At 41.6% G+C, this 22,956-nt stretch overlaps 1 protein-coding gene and 1 non-coding gene across 4 annotated transcripts; one reads left to right on the top strand and one right to left on the bottom strand.

Annotated features, from left to right (window-relative positions):
- Positions 1-672: 672 nt before the first annotated feature.
- Positions 673-13,213, bottom strand: LOC126403547 (tumor protein p53-inducible nuclear protein 2). Of its 3 annotated transcripts, none has more exons than XM_050066279.1 (4): positions 12,905-13,213; positions 6,694-7,073; positions 5,370-5,943; positions 673-5,265 (listed from the first exon to the last, which is right to left on the bottom strand). In XM_050066279.1, the coding sequence occupies exons 2-4, from the start codon at positions 6,815-6,817 to the stop codon at positions 4,998-5,000; spliced, it is 966 nt and encodes a 321-aa protein (XP_049922236.1). In that variant the 5' UTR covers positions 6,818-7,073; positions 12,905-13,213; the 3' UTR covers positions 673-4,997. The 3 variants fall into 3 exon arrangements, with proteins under 3 accessions (XP_049922236.1, XP_049922237.1, XP_049922238.1); XM_050066280.1 differs by having other exon boundaries at positions 5,370-5,940; XM_050066281.1 differs by having other exon boundaries at positions 5,370-5,526.
- An 8,497-nt stretch (positions 13,214-21,710) lies between these two features.
- Positions 21,711-21,782, top strand: trnaa-ugc (transfer RNA alanine (anticodon UGC)). Its single transcript has one exon. It is a non-coding gene; the product is annotated as a tRNA-Ala (tRNA).
- The last annotated feature ends 1,174 nt before the right edge of the window (positions 21,783-22,956 follow it).

Below are 22,956 nucleotides of genomic sequence, written 5' to 3'. Positions count from 1 at the left end.
GAACAAGCCAAGGCCCTAACAAGCTAAATAAGGTCTGAGACCCTGTTAAAAGCTGTCTGAGAGCTCAAATTTTGGGGTGCCCAAATTTTTGTATGGTGCTCCTTTCATTTTTTTCCACTTTTTTTTTTTTTCAAAATTGTACAATATAAAAGTAAAACACTGATCTTGCTTAAAATGCTGAAAAGCATGTTTAATCTTTAACTTCATGCCCTTTGGAGATCAGTTCATCTTCTACTTACTCAACTATTCACAGTGAACAAAAGTTTGACCAGGGGTGCCCAAACTTATGCATGCCACTGTAAATATACCGGGTAATGAAAATACAGTGATTCTTATTTTCAGGTGATTATAAACTAATAAAAAACATAATTATGAATGTTATATACCATTTCTGCCAAAAGATGCCCCTAAATCCTACACACTGGCCCTTTACTTTAGCAGTAATAATTATCAAATAATATAATACATTTAAATACAACACTGACAGGGGCCATTTTGCTGCATAACTGTCAATACTTCAATCATCAATATTTTAATAATATTTTCATAATCATATTTTCCTGATAATACTTTTACTTAAGTACAACATGGCATGGCAATGATCTGAATACTTCTTTAAATCCCAGTCCCTCCTGCTCTCCCATATGAAAATAATGACACAAGATTCAGGTGTTAACCTGAGTATTTATTGTTGTTGTAGGTTTTTTTTTTTTTTTTTTTTGGCGGGTACCTGTGTTTTCTGAATGGATGCTGGAAAACCCATCCGTTGATTTTGGATTTTTGCATAGGTCTTGCCTGTCAGTGGACGACCGTCCACTTTGGGGATGGAAAAAATCAGTATATCACAAAAACCATGCAGAAATAGTGAAAGGCACAATCACCATACTGTAGATATCAGATACACCAAATTTTATATGTCTATATATTTCATTTTTATGAGGGGATGGATGTACTAGTTGAGATGTAACATGGGCGAGAGCCCCGAGTGTTTTTAAGCTGCCATCATTTCAGGGCACAACATAAAACATATGAAACTCCCCAGACATTCAACGCCTCTTATTTAAAATGTCCTATTGGTGAACAGCTGTTATAATAACTACATGGGAAAATACAAGCAGATTCTATTGTAGTTTTATGATACATTTAATTATTAGAATTTTTTTTATAATATATAAACTATCTCCTGCCTCATCCTTTCCCTGTCCACATCATATAGGCTTAACACACCTGGTGACCACTTCCTCTCCCCATTATTGGATGACTTTCACTCTAAAATCACACATTTCAATAATCACACACGACATACTGAAAACACATTTCCTTTGTACATGACACAGGTGAGAAAGGAAGAAGTAAAACTGAGGCAAACAGGACAGGTTTGTGGTGACAGAGGGGGTGTCTGTGGTGGTCTTAACATTTAGTATGCACAAACACACACACACATTCACCCATGATCTGTCATTATTACCCTCTTTTCTCTCCTATTTTATAACAGGCAAATACACCTCAACCTTGGGCACACACAGTCAGTTAGAAGAGTAAGCCTCTAGGGAGTGAGGAAGCCTTAAATAGAGATCACTGTGTGTGTGTGTGTGTGTGTGTGGATGTGTGTGTGTGTGTGTGTGTGTGTTGGACTCCACAATTCAGAGGAATCAACAGGAAACATAATAGTTATCTTTAAACAGAATTAAATTATCATAAATTAGCAGATATTAACAGAGTCTAAATAAAACAATCATTTATAGGATTATTGGCAGAAATGAAAAAGTTGTGGTTTGTGGTTCAAGGGAAATCATGTTTTTTTTTACTTGCGATCTAAACCAGGCAAGACATTTCCATTTTTTCAAACAATCTGACATGTCATCGTAATGTATCCTCACCAGCATCCATACAGCTAATGCTATGCTAAGTGGACCCTCTGGAGGGCAGTGTTTGCCTATGGCACATCAACTCTGAGTCTCGTGCTGTTTTTCTATGGTGCATCTCAAAGAGATGAGACAGAAGTTGGGGCAAAGACACCACTTTTGGCCACTGAAATGCCCTCTTGGTTTGATAATGAGCACAGAGGTGAGGCAGAGAGAGGATTCTCATTAGTCCCATCGGACATAACGTTGTGGACTCAAGTCCTGAGAGGCTTTGACATCTAACAGAGCGTTATAAATTGTTTTGTAATATTTACAAGAGAAATAAATGACAATTATTCATGTTTTTTTTAAGAGTTTCTAGCATTTAACGTGTCAGTACACCTTCTCACACACAATTTGAATCAGAACAAAAAGAAAAAAAAATCACAAAAGAAAAAAACCCAACAAGCACACAGCACACTGCTAAAACTTTGACTCACAAAATGTATGACAGTGCAAACTTACATCCATGTCTCAAATAATTTACAAACATTAGTATACACTTCAGCACCATTGTTTACTATTGTTGTTGAATACATATCAGTAAGCTAGATCTTTAAGTGGAAATTGCTAGAGCTGGATGTGCTAACAAGGACAGGACAGTCATGGAGTAGATCTTAGAGAGCGATGGGTTGCACGACCATATGCAAGATGATAGTTTTGAATGCGTTGAAGAGGGAAGATAGATCAATGTTGTTAGGCTTTAAAGAGACGTTTCTTCCCCTTCCTCCTAACAGGTGCCTCCTGGGCAGTCAGTGACTTCTCATTGAAAAGGACTGAAATAAATAGGTTGTACTTTTCTTTTTGGTGTTCACATGAGTAACAAAAGAACACAGCACACACTGTGGATGGAAATGGCCGATGTGTGCCGGGCACATTACTTAAGTATGCGAACCACACATTTAATGATCATCATGCTGTGTGTGATCGACAGGGAGCGATTAACAGTGTACTTTCTCCTTTGTCTAACAGGAACAAGCTTGGATTTCTTTCTTTGGTGGAACCATGAAGAGAGAGACTGTAAAATAAATGTTACGATTCACGAGACAAAATGAGCAGAAAACAATGTCACAAAACAAAATAAAGAGTTGCCATCGATACCGCTCTGCACTTACTATCACCTGCCATACCCTGTAACCCAGAGGCAAGCCCTGTGTCGTTTCACCTCATGTTCTGATACCATTTTTCCTTAGTGATACCAATGCCTACCTGACATTGCATATCGCCACCATGCCACACCTCAAAAACGCGTCAAGAGTGGCCCAAAGAATGTGCCAAACAGCTCAAGGTGTCAACCTGGCCTCCAAATTCCCTGGATCCCAATCTGACTGAGCATCTATGCAACCCACAAGACCCAAAAGATCCGCTGCCAACACCCTGGTGCCAGACACCACAGGACACTCCCAGAGGTCCCGTGTCCATGCCTCGACAGGTCAGAGACTGATCCAAGAAGGTCCCCCCTTTTGGATGGGGGGTACCTCTGGGGTAGAGGCACATCTCACAAATACTTAATCTGATTGGGATCTGGGGAAATTGGGAGGCCAGGTTGACACCTTGAGCTGCTTGTCACTCCTGAGCTTTTTTTTGGGGGGTGTGGCATGGTGCATTATCCTACTAGGGGGCCACTGCTATCGGGGAGTGCCATTGCCATGAGGCGGGGTACTTGGTCCACAGTGGTGTTTGGGTGGGTGGTGTGTCAAGTGGCATCCACATGAACACCAGGTTTCACAACATGGCACCAAGATGATCAGTGTTACTCACTTCACCTGTCATTGGTTGTAATGTTTTCGCTGCTAAGTACACACACATGCCATAGAACTTTGTTTTACTATATTATATTTATTTATGTGAGACTGCTTTATAGTTGATATATAAAATAACTCGTATCAGACAGGTGCATAGACTCCTGTACTCACTGGAACCCGATCCAGCATTTTAGGCATTATCAGGGGCATTTCCGATACCAGTATTGGCATCTAAACAACTCTTATTCCTTATCAGTAAATCTATTTATATATTTATTATGGGCGCCCATAACACTAATGTTCATGCTCGCAGAAAGAAGGTGCCTCATCCAATATCCAGAGTAACACTGATTAAATATTCAAAACAAGGGTCATTTTCTAAACGCTCACAGGCTGCTCAGAGGGTTACATAACACTTTCCTTTGACTGTTTCATATTTACCACATCCCTTTTAATAATAATTCTAATTCATCACGTCATTCCTTGTACTCTTTAGTCTGTTTTGCTCACACTCTCACCATCTTCTACTTGCTCTCACCCTCCACAAAGTGAGAAGAGAGAAACATCACGGCATTTGTTTCCCATGATGAAATGGGTTGCCCCGTGTCTCCTTGCCTTGGTCTTTTTACTTTGTCGAAAGACCAGACTGGAGAGAAACAAATGTCAAGTGATTTCCCTCTCACACCCGTCACCCACGGTATATCCTTCCACTTTTCCTGAATAAAAATAATCACCTGTAATTTAAAGCTTCGAAGACATGATGAGTTGTTTTCTCTGCGAAGATACAAAGACTGAACTTGTCTCTGTCTTGCATGGTTTCCACCAGAGAAGCCTCAAAGTACACTTGGTTTTTTCAAATTTCAAGTTGTTATCTCCAAATTTAAAGTATTTTAAGGATTTAATGGCTGAATTAATCAAAAACAAAACATGCCTTGAGGAAGAGTGAAAGCAAAGAGAATATTTTACTAAGATAGGAGAAAAAAATAGATTTTTTGTTGTTTTTCAGACATTATTGTTACTAAGTATAACCTGTTTAAATATTTTTGAAGACTTTTTTTTTTTAGTTGTTTGGATACTGCAATGGACAACAAGTATAATAAAGGTCTACACAGATCTACTCAGAGGGCTTGGTTCAATGGGGCATAAAACTACCAGGTGGAGTCAGTTTGCGACTAAACCACAACAAAAGAGCTACTGGTCTACTGGTATCTGAGTGTAATATGATATAATGTGCAGAAATGAAAGCACATATGCAGTGGGGGGAATACATTTAATCTCATGTGTCTTGGAGGTGACTATGCACTACTAATGCCCTCAGAGTAAACAATGCCCCCAGGTTGCCGGGGAGTTAGTGGCAGAAGTTGCGCTTGCTGGGCTGGTGAAGGAAGGTGTTTCTGGCGTGGGCTGCGTGGCGAGGGACCTGCTCCCTAGTGCGGTTTTGGCGTTGGATGCGGTTGCGGCCCAGATGGCGTCGCTCGATGCGTGCTTTGCTACGCTGGACCCTGGCCACCTGGGTGACCTTGGCCAGAGCTCCAGCCTGGGCAGCTGCTCCACGGCTCACCCTGGTGGGCATAGTGCTGCGGGTGGCGGGGGCAGCAGCTGGTTCTGCCACTCTGCTGCAAAGGGAGAGAAAAAATAAATCAAAGGTGTGATTGCTGCTGATGCTTAAAAAGCAGGTGGAGGTCAAGTGTAGCCGGCATAAAAGAGTGCTATTTCTCACCTCACACTGCTCGCCAGGCTGACAATGCTCTCCTCTCCCACTACAGACAGGTTGCCGTTGGAGACCATAGAGAAGTTGCTCGGGGAGACGTACACAGACATGCTGGGGTGCTCGATGAGCAGGTCCTCCATCGGGCTGGCCTCCGCCGTGGCTCCCTCTGCAGTGAAACAGGGGGGAGGGGTGACAAACCAGCTCTCATCCATGCAGCCTCTCTCTGGGCCTGCCCTACTGCTACCCCCACTGCTCCCACACTCACTTCCAGAGCCGGGGGACAACGACGATGTGGAGGAGGGCGTGGACAGTCTGGCCCGTCTCGGAAGGGTCACGGGTGTAATGGCACCCAAGTCTGACGGGCTAGCGCTCGGACAAGACAGGGGAACTGATGGTGCTACTGCACCTCGAGCCCGACCTTTATGTGTCCTACGGCGCTTGTGAGGCGGGTGGGGAATGGGGGCCGGGCATTCAGTCCTTGTATGTGTGACTTGATGATTTGATTGGGTACTATCTGGGAATGATTGTGCAATCAGCTGGGCTCCCTTCTCATCCTCGGCCTGCATCATGCAGTCAGATTCTTCTGAGCACATGGCAGCGATGAGATCGGGGATGAGACGGCCAATAAAGACAGATGTTTAAGGTGGGAGGGGGGATGTTGCAAAAATGATGGATTTTCAAAAAGCCATGCGGGTTGAAGGGGGCCATTTTTAGGGGATCACATACGCACGCGCACACATACCAGTGTGGGGAATGTAAGGGTGTTTAAAAAAATTAGAGGAGGGGGAGAAGAGGGGGTAAGGAAACACAAAACATAAAAGAGTCACATCATTAGTTGTGTTGACCCTCTAAGGTTGTGATTATGTCAGTGACATAATGTTTGTCTTGACTCTCCTGAGAGGTACTTTTATGTTGCTTTTGATGTTTGGTTGGCTTCTGAACAGGCACCAAAGCAAATTCTCATACTAAGTAATTTCCTTTGTCATGATTGAGATCATAAACAAAGAGGAAGGAGATGTATGTTCACAGAGAATTATGTGTTTCCATCAACTGACGGACAACACTTTTGGTATGGCAGCCATATGGGTGAGCACCGGTGTAGCTGCGCCACGCCCCGACTGATTCTTCACCTCACCCCTTCATCCCCATGTTTACTTCTACACTTCAGATGTTAGTCAGTATTACAGACATGCAAGAGGGAACAGCAGTGTTTCTCAGCCATCTCAATCTTTGAACATAAAACACAAATCGAATTTTCCCCAGTTTTATGTGGCTCTTAAAGGCCACGCCAACCTATTCAAGCCTCCACTGCACTCCCTCTGCTGAGACTCACCAGGCAGGTTGACGAGCATCCATCCCTCCTCGTCGGCCTCCGTCACGCAGGGGTTGGGTCCCTTCAGCTCAGCTGCCACCTCCTCTACCTCCCCAAACAACAGGTTGCTCAGACGCTGAAACATGACTTGCTTGTGTTGTCAAGTGTTGATGACTCAGGTGCTTTTTGTCGTCCACAAAGAAAAAGCTGTAGCTGCCTTATTGAATTTCTTATTTGTGTTTATCGCTTTTTTGCCGTTTTAAGCAATTCTTTGTCAGATATTTTTGACTCTCTTTTTTTTTTTCACTTGAAGCCCTTTGCTGGATCTCGGTTTGGACAAACAGGAGTGGACAGGCTTCTGTAGTGCAAATGTAAGGTTTCACTTGGTTTGGAGCAAAGGCCTGTAGAGAGAGAGAACAAGAGAGATAGAAAGTAAAGGGTGGTTAGTGGTAATCAGGAGATGGGTGCTTGTCTTTAAAAAGACATCTTAAAAAACAGAAGTCACTTATTTGGTTCATTTCCCACTGCTTAGTGTGGGTACAATAGATAAGCACAATGAGCACTATGTATGGTATGAGCATTCTCAGGGCTGTTTAAAGACACATTACAAGAAGTTGGACTTATGTTTCCTCAGGAACCCTCAAACTTTAAAGCACTTTGACCTGTATTGTAATGACAGGCTGATACAAACAATGTGCTATAAAACAGTGAAGCTGTTAAGTTTCCACTCTAACACTGATAGATTGCACATTTGAATAGGCGGGAATCTTAAGATCAAGTTTCTGTTCTCCACCTGCTCCTCAGGGAAATACCTGACTCTCTAGCTGTGAAATGCTCCACTATGTCCACCAGCTGGTCAATAACTTTGTCTGTGGTTTAGTGCTGAGCAAGGCTTTTAAATGAAGGCTAGGACATGCTCTGTGACCACATGGGAACTATGGGGTATGACACAGGCACATGGTTACAGCATCCCCATGTTCTATGACAGTGCGCCAGCTATTTAGCCTTTCAGTAAGTGCCGATCACATATTACCAGGCATGTAACTTCTCTTCTTTTTAACCTCCTTTGTGCTAAGCAGGTAGCTTAAAAGATGGTTCATACTCTTTTGAACACAGCTGCCTGCTTTGCCCACAAACAATGTCGATGAGAGCTGTGAGAATGAACCAAAACAGCAAAGCAATGACCTAAAAGGCACTCTGTAGAGCTGAGGGAAACCACAGTGTCTGGTGATAATCATATGTGGGTTTGTCACTGCCAGTGACACATTTCACACAGGCTTAAATCATTTGATCCGTTGTTAATATTAAAGTATTGATTATAGCAGCTTCAAGGCTTCAAGACTGTTTTTTTAACCCATGAGAAAATGATCATGACACTTTCACTGACTTGCTTTGGCAGAATGACATCAATAAAGTCAGCAAGCAGGAAGCTGGTGATCGACGGCTACACTCCCCTCCCCCGTGAAGTTTAGATAACCAATCAGCACAGTCTCAGGACAGATGGACAGGCCAGAGGAGAAGAGGGGGAGGAGGAGGTGATACAAAGACTCGGCCCTCTCACAAAAGTCAAACAAAGTGAGTGTGCACAATGTTAAAATGCAAAGATAGACAGAGACGTTACGACAGAAGGTGTGGAAGCAAAGGACCTAAATGTGAACGCCATGATGTAATGCTGAGCAGATGTTTGAACAACCATAGCTTAAGACAAACCCCTACATGCTCAAAGGCTGAGTTTTATTTACTTTAACTGAGTGAGTGCAGAGGAAGGAATGACTAAGGAGATCACAGAGAGCAAACCTCTGTCAATACTTGCGCACACTCTGAATTTTAGATCAAACTGCTTTCCTCCCCGTATGCTTTTATTTATAAGGCTTTACTTGTATTGATTTGAATGTTAAAGAGGTTTAAATCTGTTTGTCTGTCTTTAACTTCTTATGGAAATATGTGTTCCTCGCTTTCAACTCTTTCACCTACTACATGAATGGATAAAGACACGGCAGAGGTTGGTATTAATACGCAGATTAAAAGGTGAAACAAAGTGCGTGTGATAGAGATTAATATGCAGAGCAAAGAGACACAGAAGGAGACATGCATGGATGCTTGTTGGGAAGCTGACACTTTTTGTCCTTATTTGGAGAATCACCATGGACACCACCAGAAACACCAAGGGAAGACACATCTTTGCAACCATGAAGTACATGCTCCTGAGATTTCTTATGTCAGATGCACAAGAGTTATTTCAGGAAATATAGACACCGTCAAGGAGACGGCGTGTATGGGTGTATGCTTGAAATAACAAGAGCAAGTGAGAGACAAAAGTGGGAGAAGCCTGTTGCCACCAAAAAAACTAAGCTCTCAGCTGTATTTTTTTTTTAAATTCTCGGGGTTGTATGGGTTCATTCTGACTCACTTTCTAGGTCATGTGTTGAAAATCCTACCCAGTCAATTAAACAAAAAGGCCCGTGGTTGTTATATTTTGGGCCTGTTGCAAGGGAAAACCAAAAAGATACCACGAACTGAGTCTGAAGTGAGGTGCTGCAGTCCCTCCTTTGCCCTGAGATTGCTTTAATGCATTCCCGAGCAAATAGAAACTTAAGTCATGAGACCATGACAAATCCAGATAAACAAAATTTTGGTGACAAGGCCTGAGGGTTGCTTTGCATAGGGCGCAGTAGGCATCCACAACACACACACACACACACACACACACACACACACACACACACACACACACACATACTCAACGCTGACTTCCTGCAGCATTATCCTGATAAATTAATTTGATCAGTTTGGTGGCTGTAGCAGCTAATCTAACTAGTGTAAATATAGCTATTGATACCGCCAATGAGAATAAATAACCACCACTGATATGCTTGTATCCTGGAGCAGACAGTTACTGGATATATGTCATAGGTTGTGTAGACACTGATAAATGTCCTCTGAAATAAAATCTATGACAGGGGAGGTGAGGTGTATATGTAATATCACATTTTATGTGTAGTCATATGTAAGTCTGGCTTCCTTTTTTTGTCTTCAAGTCTTTGTCAGTCCTGTTTTTTCTTTTAAAGCCTCCGTGTGTGTGTGTGTGTGTGTGTGTGTGTGTGTGTGTAGGATTTAGAGGGATATAATGGCAGAAATAGAATAGAATAGAATTAATATGTTTTCTTTGGTGAGTAACCAGCTGACAATTAGAATTAGAATTTTAATTACCTTAAAATTAGCTATTTATTCCTCGTCCATGGAGTCCACCATGTTGCATCCAAGCGGCAGCCTCTGAGGCTGAAAAATGAAGCTAATGTATAAGTGCTGTATACTACAGTTCCTTGAATGGCCACTTGAGGCTGACTCCAGAAGCGAGTCAGTCGCTACTGGACAGCTGAAATTAACATGTTTACAACTTGGTACATAAAAGGTTTTGGTCTTTGCTAATTTCAACATTCATGACAACTGTATACGGGTGAATTTTTATTTAGGCTTCCCTGTTTACATCTTCTCATGGCTTAAAGTTTTGCATATTTACGGGTGGGACCGCCTGAGTGGCAGGCTGTCTCATCCAGATATGGTCACTTCTTGTTCTGGAAAACCAAGATGGCGATGACTGAAATGCCAAATTCGAGGTTCCAAAATGCTAGTTAACAAACCAGTGATTGACATCATGGTAGCTATTTCCATTATTTGATACAGTCTGTGTTTGCACCACCATGTTTCTACAGTAGCCCAGAATGGACAACCGAACACTGGCTCTAGATAGGGTCTTTCTCGTTCTCACATCGGCCACCATAGATGGCAGCCCCTCCCTGACAAACAACAGTGGAAAAACACTGATTGTCTTTCAACACAAAACTGCTTCATTCAGTATTTTTTACCGGTTTAAACATCCGAGTCCTTTTGTTTTGGAGAGGAGGAGACCTCTGCGGATAATTCTACTCCTGGTAAAAACCTTCTGAACGTCTGGATCTTGTTTTTAGAGAAAAAAGATGAGCACACATTCGCAGGTGCAGGTCTAGTGACCAGATGAGCCGAACAGCGACAGAGAAACACTGATTTGTAACTTGAAACTGAGCTATTTTGAGTTTTTACTGGTTTTAATCACCTGGTGTGTTTGTTTTTTGGAGAAGTGGAGACCTCTGCGGATAATTTGGCTCATGGTAAAAACCTCCTAAACAATGACCACTAGAGGAATTCTAACCAGGAGAAGTTTCAGATGATTGCAATCTGCATTCATCACCGCTACATGCCATTAAGTCCCCCTAAATCTTACACACTGTTCCTTTAACGTGGCAGGGTGGTGCAGTGGTCAGCATTGTTGCCTCACAGCAAGAGGGTTCCTGTTTCGAACACACCCATCTGTGTGGAGTTTGCATGTTCTCCCGCGTCAGCGTGGTACTCCAGTTTTCTCCCACAGTCCAAAGACATGCAGGTTAACTGATGACTCTAAATTACCCGTAGGTGTGAATGTGAGTGTGAATGGTTGTCTGTCTCTATGTGTCAGCCCTGTGATAGTCTGGTGACTTGTCCAGGGTGTACCCCGCCTCTCGCCCAATGTCAGCTGGGATAGGCTCCAGCCCCCCCACATGACCCCCAACAGGATAATTGGTTACGGAAAATTAATGAACAGTCCTCTTTTTTTGTCCTTATATAATGTGTTGCAGCTACAGTGCAGTATCTACACTTTGGTGTTCATTAATGTTGGGTGTGTGCTACGCTATCTTGTGCATATTTACTATTTTGTGAAGATAAATTGATAATGCTATTTTTAGGTTGCCTTTCTTAACATCTGTCCAGGCACAACAGGTGAAAATGAGCCCTCTGGACTAATTCTTGTTTACAGTTCTTGTTTTCCCCTGTTGATATGCGAGCATTCACTGTTAAATTAAAAACTAAATTAAAATGTGACAGGTAAAAGCTTGGCAATCTATTACCTCAACCAGATTACACCTAGGCAGCAAGATATGGCATACACAGCACAGCAGAGCTATTGTCATATTCTGGTGTGGTCATTAGAAGCACTGACAGGCCTTGTTTATTCCTATTTTTTCAAATGTAACACAATAAATTATAATTTAGCTGCAGGACTGCACATCCTGACACCTAAAAAAGACATTAAATTATGGATCTTCCTTTTGACATTGATCTTTTTTTAACAGTAGGAGGAGCAGAGCAGGATGGGCGGGGACTGGTGAAATAAAAACAAGACGCCTGTGACGTCATGCACACGTCACTGACGCTGACAGAGAGGCTCCAGCCTCTTTGACGACCGGAGGGAGAGAAGAAAAAAGAAGACATCCGAATAGCAAACATAGCGAAATCATAAGCTCCTATGATTTATGCGACCTATATGTCTAATGTGCATTCTGCCACACTGGGATAAAAAACGACCGATGTGTGAATGGCTGCTTTTGTCGACGGTCATCGTCTGGAGCGGAAACCCATTGACGTTATGAGGGGGGAAAAAAAAAGACGCTGCCTACTGCAACAATGTTTACATTTCAAATACACAACAATACCCTCAGATTAATGTGGCAACATAAAACATCGACCCCAGATTGCAGCAGGTTGCCGACGGGCCGAGAGAAGTCTTTCTGCAGAGTATCCAGGTTAAACATGAATTATCCGTGTAAGCTCTACAGCTGAAGGGTCAAAGCAATGACAGTTGTGGCTCAGCGACACTGCACGAAAGACATCGACTGCACAGGCTGGCGACAACACAATCTAACTGTCATTTCACATCACGTAAAATGAGTGGTTATATTTGCAGAAAACCTGAGCCTACAAGGTCCGCCTCCCAGAAAAACATCAACATCCGCCATCGACTTGACTCCACATCAGCATTTGGTGCAATTTACCAGACAACGGCTCGCTGGTGTCCTGTGATATATATGCCACACATATGCAGCCATTTTTTGAGATATAGGTCGTCGAATCGACCTGCTTAGGCGGTTCAGTTTGGGCTGGCTATGCTATGCTGCTTTCAAACCTATTCGTGACCTAATAATAGGTCATACCTATTATAACGCACAGCAGTCAAAGATAGCCTCCTAATGAGTCACAGCTATGTAATTCCACCTCTTCTATGATTTCATGATGGATATTTTCTGTAGATAAACACAGGAGGAATGCAGCCGCCTCACTGGCAGAGACAAATGTAGTTTGATACCTCCTGAGATCACACAGAGCCTGACACAAAACACACAAAAGTCTCAGATGCAAAGCAAAGTGAAGAATGGCTTACCTGCCTTTGCAATGTTATTCAAGTTGTAAACGAGATCTCACACACAGTAGAAACGACAACAATTCTTAAAGCATAGCTTTAGATAGTCTTTAAGTGAGGTAGTTAAAACACCATTGTAGAAAAATAAAAGGCTTTCTTCTCAGAAGAAGGGCTTCGTGTAAAAATGTTACACTGATGTTGTCAGATCATAACATCTGCAGCTTTTTCCGCCTCTCCTCTGTGTGTGTGTTGTTTTTTTCCGCTGCAGATTTTCCTTCTGTTTATTGCTGCCTCCAGCTGATCCTCGGATCAGAATGTAGAGCGTACAAAACAGCTGATTGTGAGATCACAATACACTCGGCCACGCCCCCTCAGCCCGCCCACCCCGACCAAACCAGCCAATCAGAATATTACACAAGCCACAAGCCGGGCCTCTAGGTAACAGGGTGGGGGCTGGGCGAGAGGGGCTGTCAACCTGCATCCAGATGGAAACCGTGACTTCACTTAAAACCTGATCACGGATCAGCTTCTCTCACCAATCCCTGCTGCTTTCAATGGAGGGCTGGGGGATGGTAAACTGATCCTGGGTCTGTGCTCACATAGCTGCAAATACAAGTCTTCTAAAACAGGGAAAGATGAAGATCTGTTGACAGGAAAAGTGATTAAAGTGTCAACTTGGTGTTTAATGAAATACATTTAGTGATAAGACTGTTGCTACTAATCACCACTGGAGATTTATCTTTGTGTTCAATATATTACTCTGTGTGCTTATATTTAAAAATGTTAAGCTGCATCACACTAACCTAATCCTCCTTTGCATGTTCTCCTCTTGTGACAGTTATAAAGCTGATCTCTAACTTAGAGAAAATGCTCATGCAGCCCTTTAATTTTCCACATTATTAAATAGTCCCACTTCACAAGAAATGTTAGCTCTCCTTATCCAGTGACACTGGTGATGTGACTTTAAATTTTCATTTGTAAATAGAGCCCTTTCCCCTCCCCCTCAACATCCATCTTTCCACTCCGCCTCAGTGGGGAGGGCCTCCACGTGCCACTCAAACTACACCAGCCAATCAGACGTGCCTTTTCTGAATGCAGCATTTGAGTAACCAATGAGGTGTGGAGAGGTTTAGGAAACCCCTGGTGGTCAGTTTTACACTCTGCAGTCTGTGAAGGCTTTGAGAATACCCTATAGCTTTTATTATTGCAGATTGTGCAAACTGGTGACTGTTGACATTACTTTGTGTGTGTTTATGCAAGTATGTGTGTCTCCAGGTGAGAGATTGTCCTGTGTTGTCTTCCTATAAAGTTTATTGAGTATTATGCACACTCAAGATCTCCGAGGCTCGACACAAGTCTGTACAAACCTGGACAGGTCACGCAGGCTCTGTAGGCTACTGTACGAGAGTTTTGGATGTCCTCCCTGCCAACTGAAACTTATCTGATCTCATTTGATTTTTACAACTGGATCCCTGTGAAGTGTGAGAGTAATCCTGTACTTTGACCTGGTTAATGACAGAATTTGTATGTAGTGTGTCTCTTTATGACTGTAGTCTGAAAAATCTGTTTGTTCCTCCTGCCCAAAGGAACAGTTAGATACTTGTTAAGAAGATACTGTCATGCCCACTGGCGGATTATGAGACAGTGCAACCCTGGGCACAGATATGGAAAAGGCTCCACCATCTCTTCTTACAGTAAAACAGGAGCAAGACACATAGACTTTGGATGTCATTTTGTGTCTCTTTGAAGAAATGTGTCTTTTTTTGATTGTTTCGTGTCTCTTTGAGGTCATTTTGTGACTCTTTGTAAACATTTTTTATCCCCTCATGGTTGTTTTGTGTCTCTTTAAAGTCATTTTGTGTATTTTTTGGCTGTTTTGTGTCTCTTTGTCAACAGTTTGTGTCTCTTTAAAGTCATTTTGTGTCTTTTTTTAGTCATTTTGTGCCTCTCTAAAGTCATTTTGTGTCTCCTTGAGGTTGTTGTGCATTTGTCTGTAATCATTTAGTGTCTCTTCGTAAACATTTTGTGTATCTCTGAGGTAATTTTGTGTCGTCTTTTGGTTGTTTTGTGCCTCTTTACAGTCATTTTGTGACTCTTTGTAATATTTTGTGTCTCTTTGGGATCAGTTTGTGTCTTTTTTTCATCATTTTGTTTCTCTGTAATATTTTGTGTCTCTTTGAGGTAATTTTGTGTCGTCTTTTGGTTGTTCTGTGCCTCTTTATAGTCATTTTGTATCCCCTCATGGTTGTTGTGTGTTTTTTTGTAATCAGTTTGTGTCTCTTTGGGGTCATTTTGTGACTTTTTTGGTCTTTCTTCATATGCTTGGGCTTATTTTGTGTCTTCTTTGCTGTTTTGTGTCTCTTTGTCAACAGTTTGTCTCTATAGTAATTGTGTGCCTCTTTGTAGTCATTTTATATGTCCTTGTGCTTGTTTTGTGTTTCTTTGTAAACATTTTGTGTCTCTTTGGAGTCAGTTTGTGTCTCTTTTGGTCGTTCTGTGTCTCTCTAAAGTCATTTTGTAGTCATTTTTATTTTCTCTTTGTAGTCATTCTGTGTCTTTTTTGGTCATTTTGTACCTCTATGATGTAATTTTACGAATCTTTGGGGTAATGTTGTGTCTTCTTTTGGTTGTTTCGTGTCTCTTTGAGGTCATTTTGTATCCCCTCATGGTTGTTTTGTGTTTCTTTGTGATCAGTTTGTCTTTCTTTGGGGTCATTTTGTGTCTGTTTTGGTCGTTCTCTGTATGCTTTAAGTTATTTTGTATCTTCTTTGGCTGTTTTGTGTTGCTTGGTCAACGGATTGTGTCTCTATAAAGTCATTTTATGTCTTTTTTGTTCATTTTTTGCCTCATTGTAGCCATTTTATATCTCCTTGTGGTTGTTTTGTGTGTCTTTGGGGTCAGTCTGTGTATTTTTTGGTCGTTCTGTGTCTCTCTAAAATCATTTTGTGCCTTTTTTTAGTCATTTTGTGTCTCCTTGACGTAATTTTGTGTCTTCTTTTGGTTGTTTTGTGCCTCTCTGTGGTCATTTTGTGTCTCTTTGGAGGTATGTTGTGTATTTTTTTGTCCTACTCCAGTTTGTGCCCGTCAACAGTTTGTGTCTCTTTAAAGTCAATTTGTGCCTTTTTTTTGGTCATTTTGTGATTTTTTGTAGTCATTTTGTGTCTCCTTGTGGCTGTTTTGTGTTTCTTTGTCAACAGTTTATGTCTCTTTAAAGTCATTTTGTGTCTCCTTGAGGTAATTTTGTGTCTTCTTTCGGCTGTTTTGTGTCCCTTTGTCAACAATTTGTGTCTCTTCAAAGTCATTTTGTGTGTCTTTGGGGTCAGTTTGTGTATTTAATGGTCATTCTGTGCCTCTCTGAAGTCATTTTGCGCCTTTTTTAGTCATTTTGTGTCTTTGTTGGGTTGTTTTGTGTTTCTTTGGGGTCATTTTGTGTCTTTTCTGGTCATGTTGTTTCTCTTTATTGTCATTTTGTGTCTCCTTGAGGTTTTGTGTTTCCTTGTAATCGTTTTGTCTCTCTTTGAGGTCATTTTGTGTCTCTTTGTGGACAGTTTGTGTATTCTTTGGTCCTTCTGTGTCTCTCTGTTTTCATTTTGTGTTTCTTTGGGGTTATGTTGTGTATTTTTTGGTTCTTCTGTGTCTCTTTGTAGTCATTTTCTATCTCTCTGTGGTTCTTTTGCCAATTTTTGTGGTAGGTCCGTTCAGTAATCCATCCATGGTTGTTACTATATGCCGATTTTAGAATACAAGTCTACTGTACACTAACCTTAAAGAAGGGTAAGTGGGACAACAGAGACTCTGGCTGTGCGGCATACTTTACTTTTGTTTCAGGACTATGCATTGTACTCAGTTTACAGTATGTCATATTTTATAATACATGAATGTGCGTGGGGGTGATCAGGCCTGGTTGTGTCACTACATGTTATCAGCGCAAATTAAAAACAAATGAACCACACCTAACAGGGTTGTAGCTCCAGATGTTTCTCACACAGACTCCTTAGTAAGCAACTTTTTCTGCCGTGGACTTTGTCACATTACTATCACAGCGGTGAGAGATGATAGCAAGAGTCCAGCACATCATGAGCTCTCCAGAGGCAGGATGATAAGGTTTCAGCCTATACAGTTACCAGGTGCTAGGCAACTCTCTCACTGACATACACACATACACACACACAAGCACACACAATCGGCCAGCATTGATGATGATATCCAAACCCCAGTAACACAGTGAACACAAACATTTAGCAAGAACAGTTTGTGCATCTGTGCCCGTGTTAATGTTTGTGCGCTCAAACTAATCTGAAGAAGTCACAAGCCTGGGGGAACTTGTTTGGGCATGTTCTTGTAGCATGTATTGTGTTCGTGTCAGTAGCTGTGAATCAAGATATGTGTAGTAATTAGCCTTTAATGGATAAGATCACAACCACGTCATTCACAAATAATCCAGGCTTGAATACGCTGCTAAAGGACAAAGAGAGAGAAGAGAGGAGGTTATCATTTTCCATTGTCTTCCTTTTTATTTCTTGTCTTTATCCTTGCCAGAGCTTTCACCGAAGTTGCCTGGCTTCACAGGATTCCCACTGGTTCCCAAGCTGCTTGGAGAAATAGGTGAAAGGTCACAACAATGCCTCTCCCTCTCTATCCCTGCGTGTTCATGTTCATGAATGTGACATGCAGCTCTTGTTTAACAGCATGCCTGTCCTTGCCCCTGCTGGCACAGCTGACTAAGGCATGTGCGTAAGTGCAGAGGGCTTCAAACATATTTTAACCTTGCGTTGTAAACACTGCTGTTTTGTTTGTGGTTAAAGACCAGGGTGTGGCGATGGATGAGTTGACTCAGAAGTCCGGCTTGGTGCGTGTGTGTGTTGATGCTTGAAACAGACAGTAGAGTAACTTGTTTGTGAGGACTCATTTTATTTGGGAACTCATCCCTTCCTCAAGTGGGGACAAAACAGATCCCCAGGGGACACTGTGTGTGTGAAGGCAGTGCGAAACACTGAAAGTTCACAGAGGCTCCTTACGTTTTTTTTTTGTTTTTTTTTCAGTATTATGCAGACTGAAGTTTCTGTGTCAACATGTAAGTCAGACAAGAATAACTTTCTGAAGGAGTGCATTTTATTAAGGGAAACTGGGAAAACATGGAAAAGTAAATAGTAAAGGTGTGTCCCAGCCCAGTTGGCAGAATAAAATGTTGGCATTGTATGTTTCTGCAAACCACGGCTATGTCACATTCGTACCTTTCATACGTATCACATCAACGTGTCTAAAGTCAGGTAGTTCTGATTACATGTAGCCTTCATGAGCTGACTGCTGTCAGTTGAGTGCTGTCAAGCTACAGACCACCGTTCAAGACTTTCAAGACTTTTTCTGCAACACATTGCTGCATTTCTAGTGGTGATTGTGGCGCCAAAATTGACAGCCAAGGGATAGGGACACTTTGATGAGTTTCAACCAGCTTTGTATCATAATGATGTTTGTGTATGTGAACTGTGAACTTCCCTTCCCTTCCATTTTTGTACCACATACCCAAAGAGTACAGAAGCGGATCAAGAGAGTGAGACAACCCTGTCTCTCACTCTTTCTAAAAAGCAGACCAAACTCAGATCTAACAGTGAAACTAAGCAGTGCCGATCAAATATAAACTCAGATTCTGTTCCTGTATTGCCTATTTCTCAACTAAAATGTTTTCTGGAACATATTTTAGCTTATTGTTTAACTGTAATTTGAGATTGTTGGTTACCAGCCAGCCACCAAAAGGAAAAACAGCCAAGCTTGCATCACATCACACACCAGCAGGAGCGTTTTTTGGTCCGGTATGACACAGTGCATTCTGGTAGTGCTAGGTTTTATACCTCTTGAGCCAAAATTTTGCCACTTTCGTTTTCCTCTCTTTTCTCTGTTTATAAATTACCAGTTTTAAAAATATGTGTCTTTTTTTATAGCGCAGACAGCCTAGATTTATGAAAAGACCACATTTCCATCAGTAAAATACTTCTTTTCCTAACCATGACCAACCATTATCATTTTGTACATAACCAAACGTTTACCACAGCAATACTGAAATGTAAAGTGTCAACATATCAGCTACATTATAATGTGCAACTGTTACACATTGTGGTTTGCAGAAACATACAATGCTAATATTTATTCTGGTGATTGGGTTCTGTGTCCTGTTCATATCAGCGAGGAGGCAGCAGGTGAGCAGAAGTATAATGAATCATATACAAATCCTGTAAAATCAAACTTCAAAATTGTGTCCAAACTATTTTTTTTTTTTTTTTTACATAACTTTCTAAATGACCTCTCTGACCTCCTTTTCATGTGCTCTGCAGTCTTTATTTTTGGTGCCTCTCTCCTCAGGCCTGTCTGAGCCCCTGCTCCACTGGCTGCTGGCAGATGATAAGACAGCAGCCCCAGCAGATAGCATAGGTCAAACCTGCCAAAAAATAGTTCCATACATGTACACATACATATATTTTGGCCTGTGTGCTGGTTAAACAAGCAGGATATAACATGCTAATAAGTTTTAGAAAAATTGGTAGGTGTACTTTTGAACTTTACAGAGAGCCAAGATAGCTGTTTCTTACTGTTTCTAGTCTTTATGCTAAGCTAAGCTAACAGAGTTGTGGTTCTTGCTCCATAAGCAGTTAATGCAAGCTATCAATGCTATCATCTAACTCTAAGCAAGACAGTGAATAAGAGAATTTTCCTAAATTTCAAACTATTTCTTTAAAACAATGGTAAAGAGATCTCTATCTGCATTTACGTCAGCGTCTCCCAAATCTGCACTTTGGTAACTGTTGTGTGGGTGACTCTGGGAATATGGAAAATATACCATCTGTAAAAGTTCAATAGTCAAATTTTGCAGCTGTTGCCAAAGACGAGCCTTTAATGCTGCAGGCAATGTGTGTGAGAGCAGTGTTGGGGTTAACATGTTACAAAAGTAACATGTAATATATCACGTTTTAGCAGTAACAGTAATCCACCCATCCATTTTCATACAATTATCCAAAGTCAGGTCGTGGGGGCAGCAGGCCGAGCAAAGCACCCCAGACGTCCCTCTCCCCAGCAACGCTTTCCAACTCCTCCTGGGAGACCCCAAGGTGTACCCAGGCCAGATGAGATTTGTAATCCCTCCAGGCCCCGGGGCCTCCTACCAGTGGGACGTGCCTGAAACACCTCCAGCGGGAGGCACCCCGGAGGCATCCTGATCAGATGCCCGAACTACTTCAACTGACAGCGGCTCTATTCTGAACTCCCTCCAGATGTCCGAGCTCCCCACCCTTTTTTGATTGTAAGGGAGCTGGGAGGGACATTTTCACTTGGCGCTTGTCTACCATGGCTGCAACCCAGTTCATGGCACTGCGTCTGCTGGAATTACAAGAGTTGCCAAAAGTGGGCATGACCTGCACTCTACTAAGTGCACTTTTCTAGTTAGATCGGTACAGTTACTACATACCTTTTAGATTGAGAATTTGTCAACAATTTAATAATGGATTGTCTAATTATCACTCACAGAGAGTATTTTTCTGCATGAAGAGTACTTTTAGGTGAATACTTTGAGTACGTTTGCTGATGATATTCGTGTCTGCATTATAAAACGCCTCATATGCTTTATTTCACTAGCTTATTTTTACCCTTGCCGTTCCCATTTGGCACTGACCACTGTAACGTCTGGAGGTCTGTTGCCTCTGATAAAGAATTTCTTTCTGCATCTCATATTGCATACAGCTTGTCTGTACATCCTGACCTCACCAGCACTCCACAGTCCCAAGATAACCCCCCTTCTAATACTTAACACTTGTCCACTATTCCTTACTCAGCACAGGCTCAACAAGGTGGGTTTCACCAGCCCAAATCAACAACAACAGATCTGATATCAACCAGTGTTTCTCCCTGGTTAAGAAGAAAAGAAGCTGGGAAGGTGTTAGTCCATCACCCTGCCTCCCCTTCCTTCTTATTCCCTTCCTCAGCCCTCCTATAGCCCGTTTGCCATGCGTGCATCCCATGGGTCTGTCCCTACAAGGCTTAAGCAAACAGGGCCTGGAAGTGGTGTCCTTGGCAAAGGTTTGCTGATAAACACAGCATGAGTGAGGACAGGCTGTGCTCTCCAGAGGGGGACGACAGCCCCTCATTCACGCTCCCCTGGAGGATATTATGAAACATAACGAGGGGAGCTATTTTAAATTCCCTGAAGGATTAAGCTACCTTGGGTGATGAGGAAGCACTGAATTTTGGCCACTTGTGTCTGAATGAGTTCATCTCATTCTTCGCTGTAGGTTCACTCTTTCATGACGTTTGTCCTCATCCCCAACAGTTTGTCCTGTGCTTCCACGTTAGCGTGGGAAGAAGAGGAGCCGCTTGCTCAGATGTGTCCCCTAACTGAAACCAAAACATGACCTGCAGGCTAAAGATAGCATGGACTCTAGGGCGATGATAAAACCAGAGAAAACTGAGCTACAAATTATACAACTTTTCCATTCAATATCCCAGACATCAGTTCAAGTTCTTGTGTTTACCAACTACTACTAAAAACAGCCAAGAGCCTTGTGCTGTACACACACACACACACACACACACACACACACACACACACACACACACACACACACACACACACACACGCGCAGAGGAAATACAGTAAAGTTACGTAGAACTGGGTCAAGGGTTGAAACCAGGCTAACATACATTGCGACCTGAAGTTACATAAGTCGGCCTGAGTCAGAATAGAAATATCCTTCTCAACTTTCATCTCCTGTCACATATTTAAAATGTACGACACTGCCAACTGCACCTTTATATAAACTACATATTCTCTATGAAGCCAGTAGGGGATGTAGCTCAGTGGTAGAGCGCATGCTTTGCATGTATGAGGCCCCGGGTTCAATCCCCGGCATCTCCACTCCTTTTAACTTTTTAGTAGAGTCTCAGTTGAACATTGGAATGAATGGTGGCGATAAATCCGATCACACTATATAAATAGGCTGCGCATTTTCCATTTCCGGTAATACGGCTGGGCAGACTGCCATTTCAGAGAGGGAAACATCTTTTTGCGCTATTGTCGGTTAATTTATTGCAAAATACAATACTGCATGTGAAATATGTGAATGTGTCACGCACAAAACAGTCTTTCACATGTAAGATATTCACACATAGGTGCATGTGATTTTTTGGCCATTTGTCATGTGATGCTTTCACATGATATAACAACATGTGCTTTCACCCAGTCTTGGTAATTGGGACAAATCATGTCCTACAAAACAAAACAAAACAAAACAAAACAACCCCTCTCCCCAAAACAAACAAACAAAAAAACCCAAAACAAAAACAATCACACAAACAAAAAAAACCAAAACAACAAAGAACAAACAAAAAACAAGACAAGAAAAACCCAAANAACAACCCCAAACAACAACAAAAAAACAAACAATCAAAACAACAAACAAAAACACAAAACCGAAAAAATAAATACAAGCAAAAAAACAAAAACCAAACCAAACCAAACAAAAAACCCTCAAAATTATAACATATCAACAAAATAATTCAGTTTCTGGGGTGAAACATTATTTTACAGGGATTCATATATAAAAAATAAATATGATTTAAATCTGCTTTCATTTTTTTTAACTCCTAATCTTGCCCCGTGCCAGAAAACAGCCTTGTCAAGAACTCTCAACTTAAACAGAAAAATCTGTTAAAAGCCTTCAAAATCTGAAAATAACAATACATACTGATCATATTGTTAATGTACTTATATATAATCATCTTTGTTTTGAAATATTTTTTGAGAAAATGTTGATTGAATGAATGATTGATGATGAACTGAATGATTTCTGCAAAAACATCATTTAATCAGGAGTTAGTTATATCACGAGGTCTCCTGTCTCACTTCCTGATTTCCAAAAAGGTGGGACTGCTGCTCAAGCACTGGTAAGCTTTCTACTTTTTGATAAATTTGCTAAATAATATTGCTATCAGGTGTGTCCCAACCATAGCGTGTCAACTCTGTAGCCCTTCTAAATCAATAATGGATTACAAATCAGTACTTTGATTAGCATTAAGAGAACTCCTGTCAA

The sequence above is a fragment of the Epinephelus moara genome, chromosome 16 (assembly GCF_006386435.1).
Source record: "Epinephelus moara isolate mb chromosome 16, YSFRI_EMoa_1.0, whole genome shotgun sequence".
Classification (NCBI taxonomy): Eukaryota; Metazoa; Chordata; class Actinopteri; order Perciformes; family Serranidae; genus Epinephelus; species Epinephelus moara.
Note: the sequence above shows the minus strand (reverse complement) of the source record. Positions and strands in the feature narration are given on the sequence as shown.

Bases quoted from the DNA above. Each gene is read 5' to 3' on its own strand.
- LOC126403547 (XM_050066279.1), bottom strand. From the start codon at position 6,817: ATGTTTCAGCGTCTGAGCAACCTGTTGTTTGGGGAGGTAGAGGAGGTG. The intron at 5,944-6,693 runs GTGAGTCTCAGC...CCATGTGCTCAG, and splicing joins GATGCTCGTCAACCTGCCTG to AAGAATCTGACTGCATGATG. The intron at 5,266-5,369 runs GTGAGAAATAGC...CTCCCTTTGCAG, and splicing joins AGCCTGGCGAGCAGTGTGAG to CAGAGTGGCAGAACCAGCTG.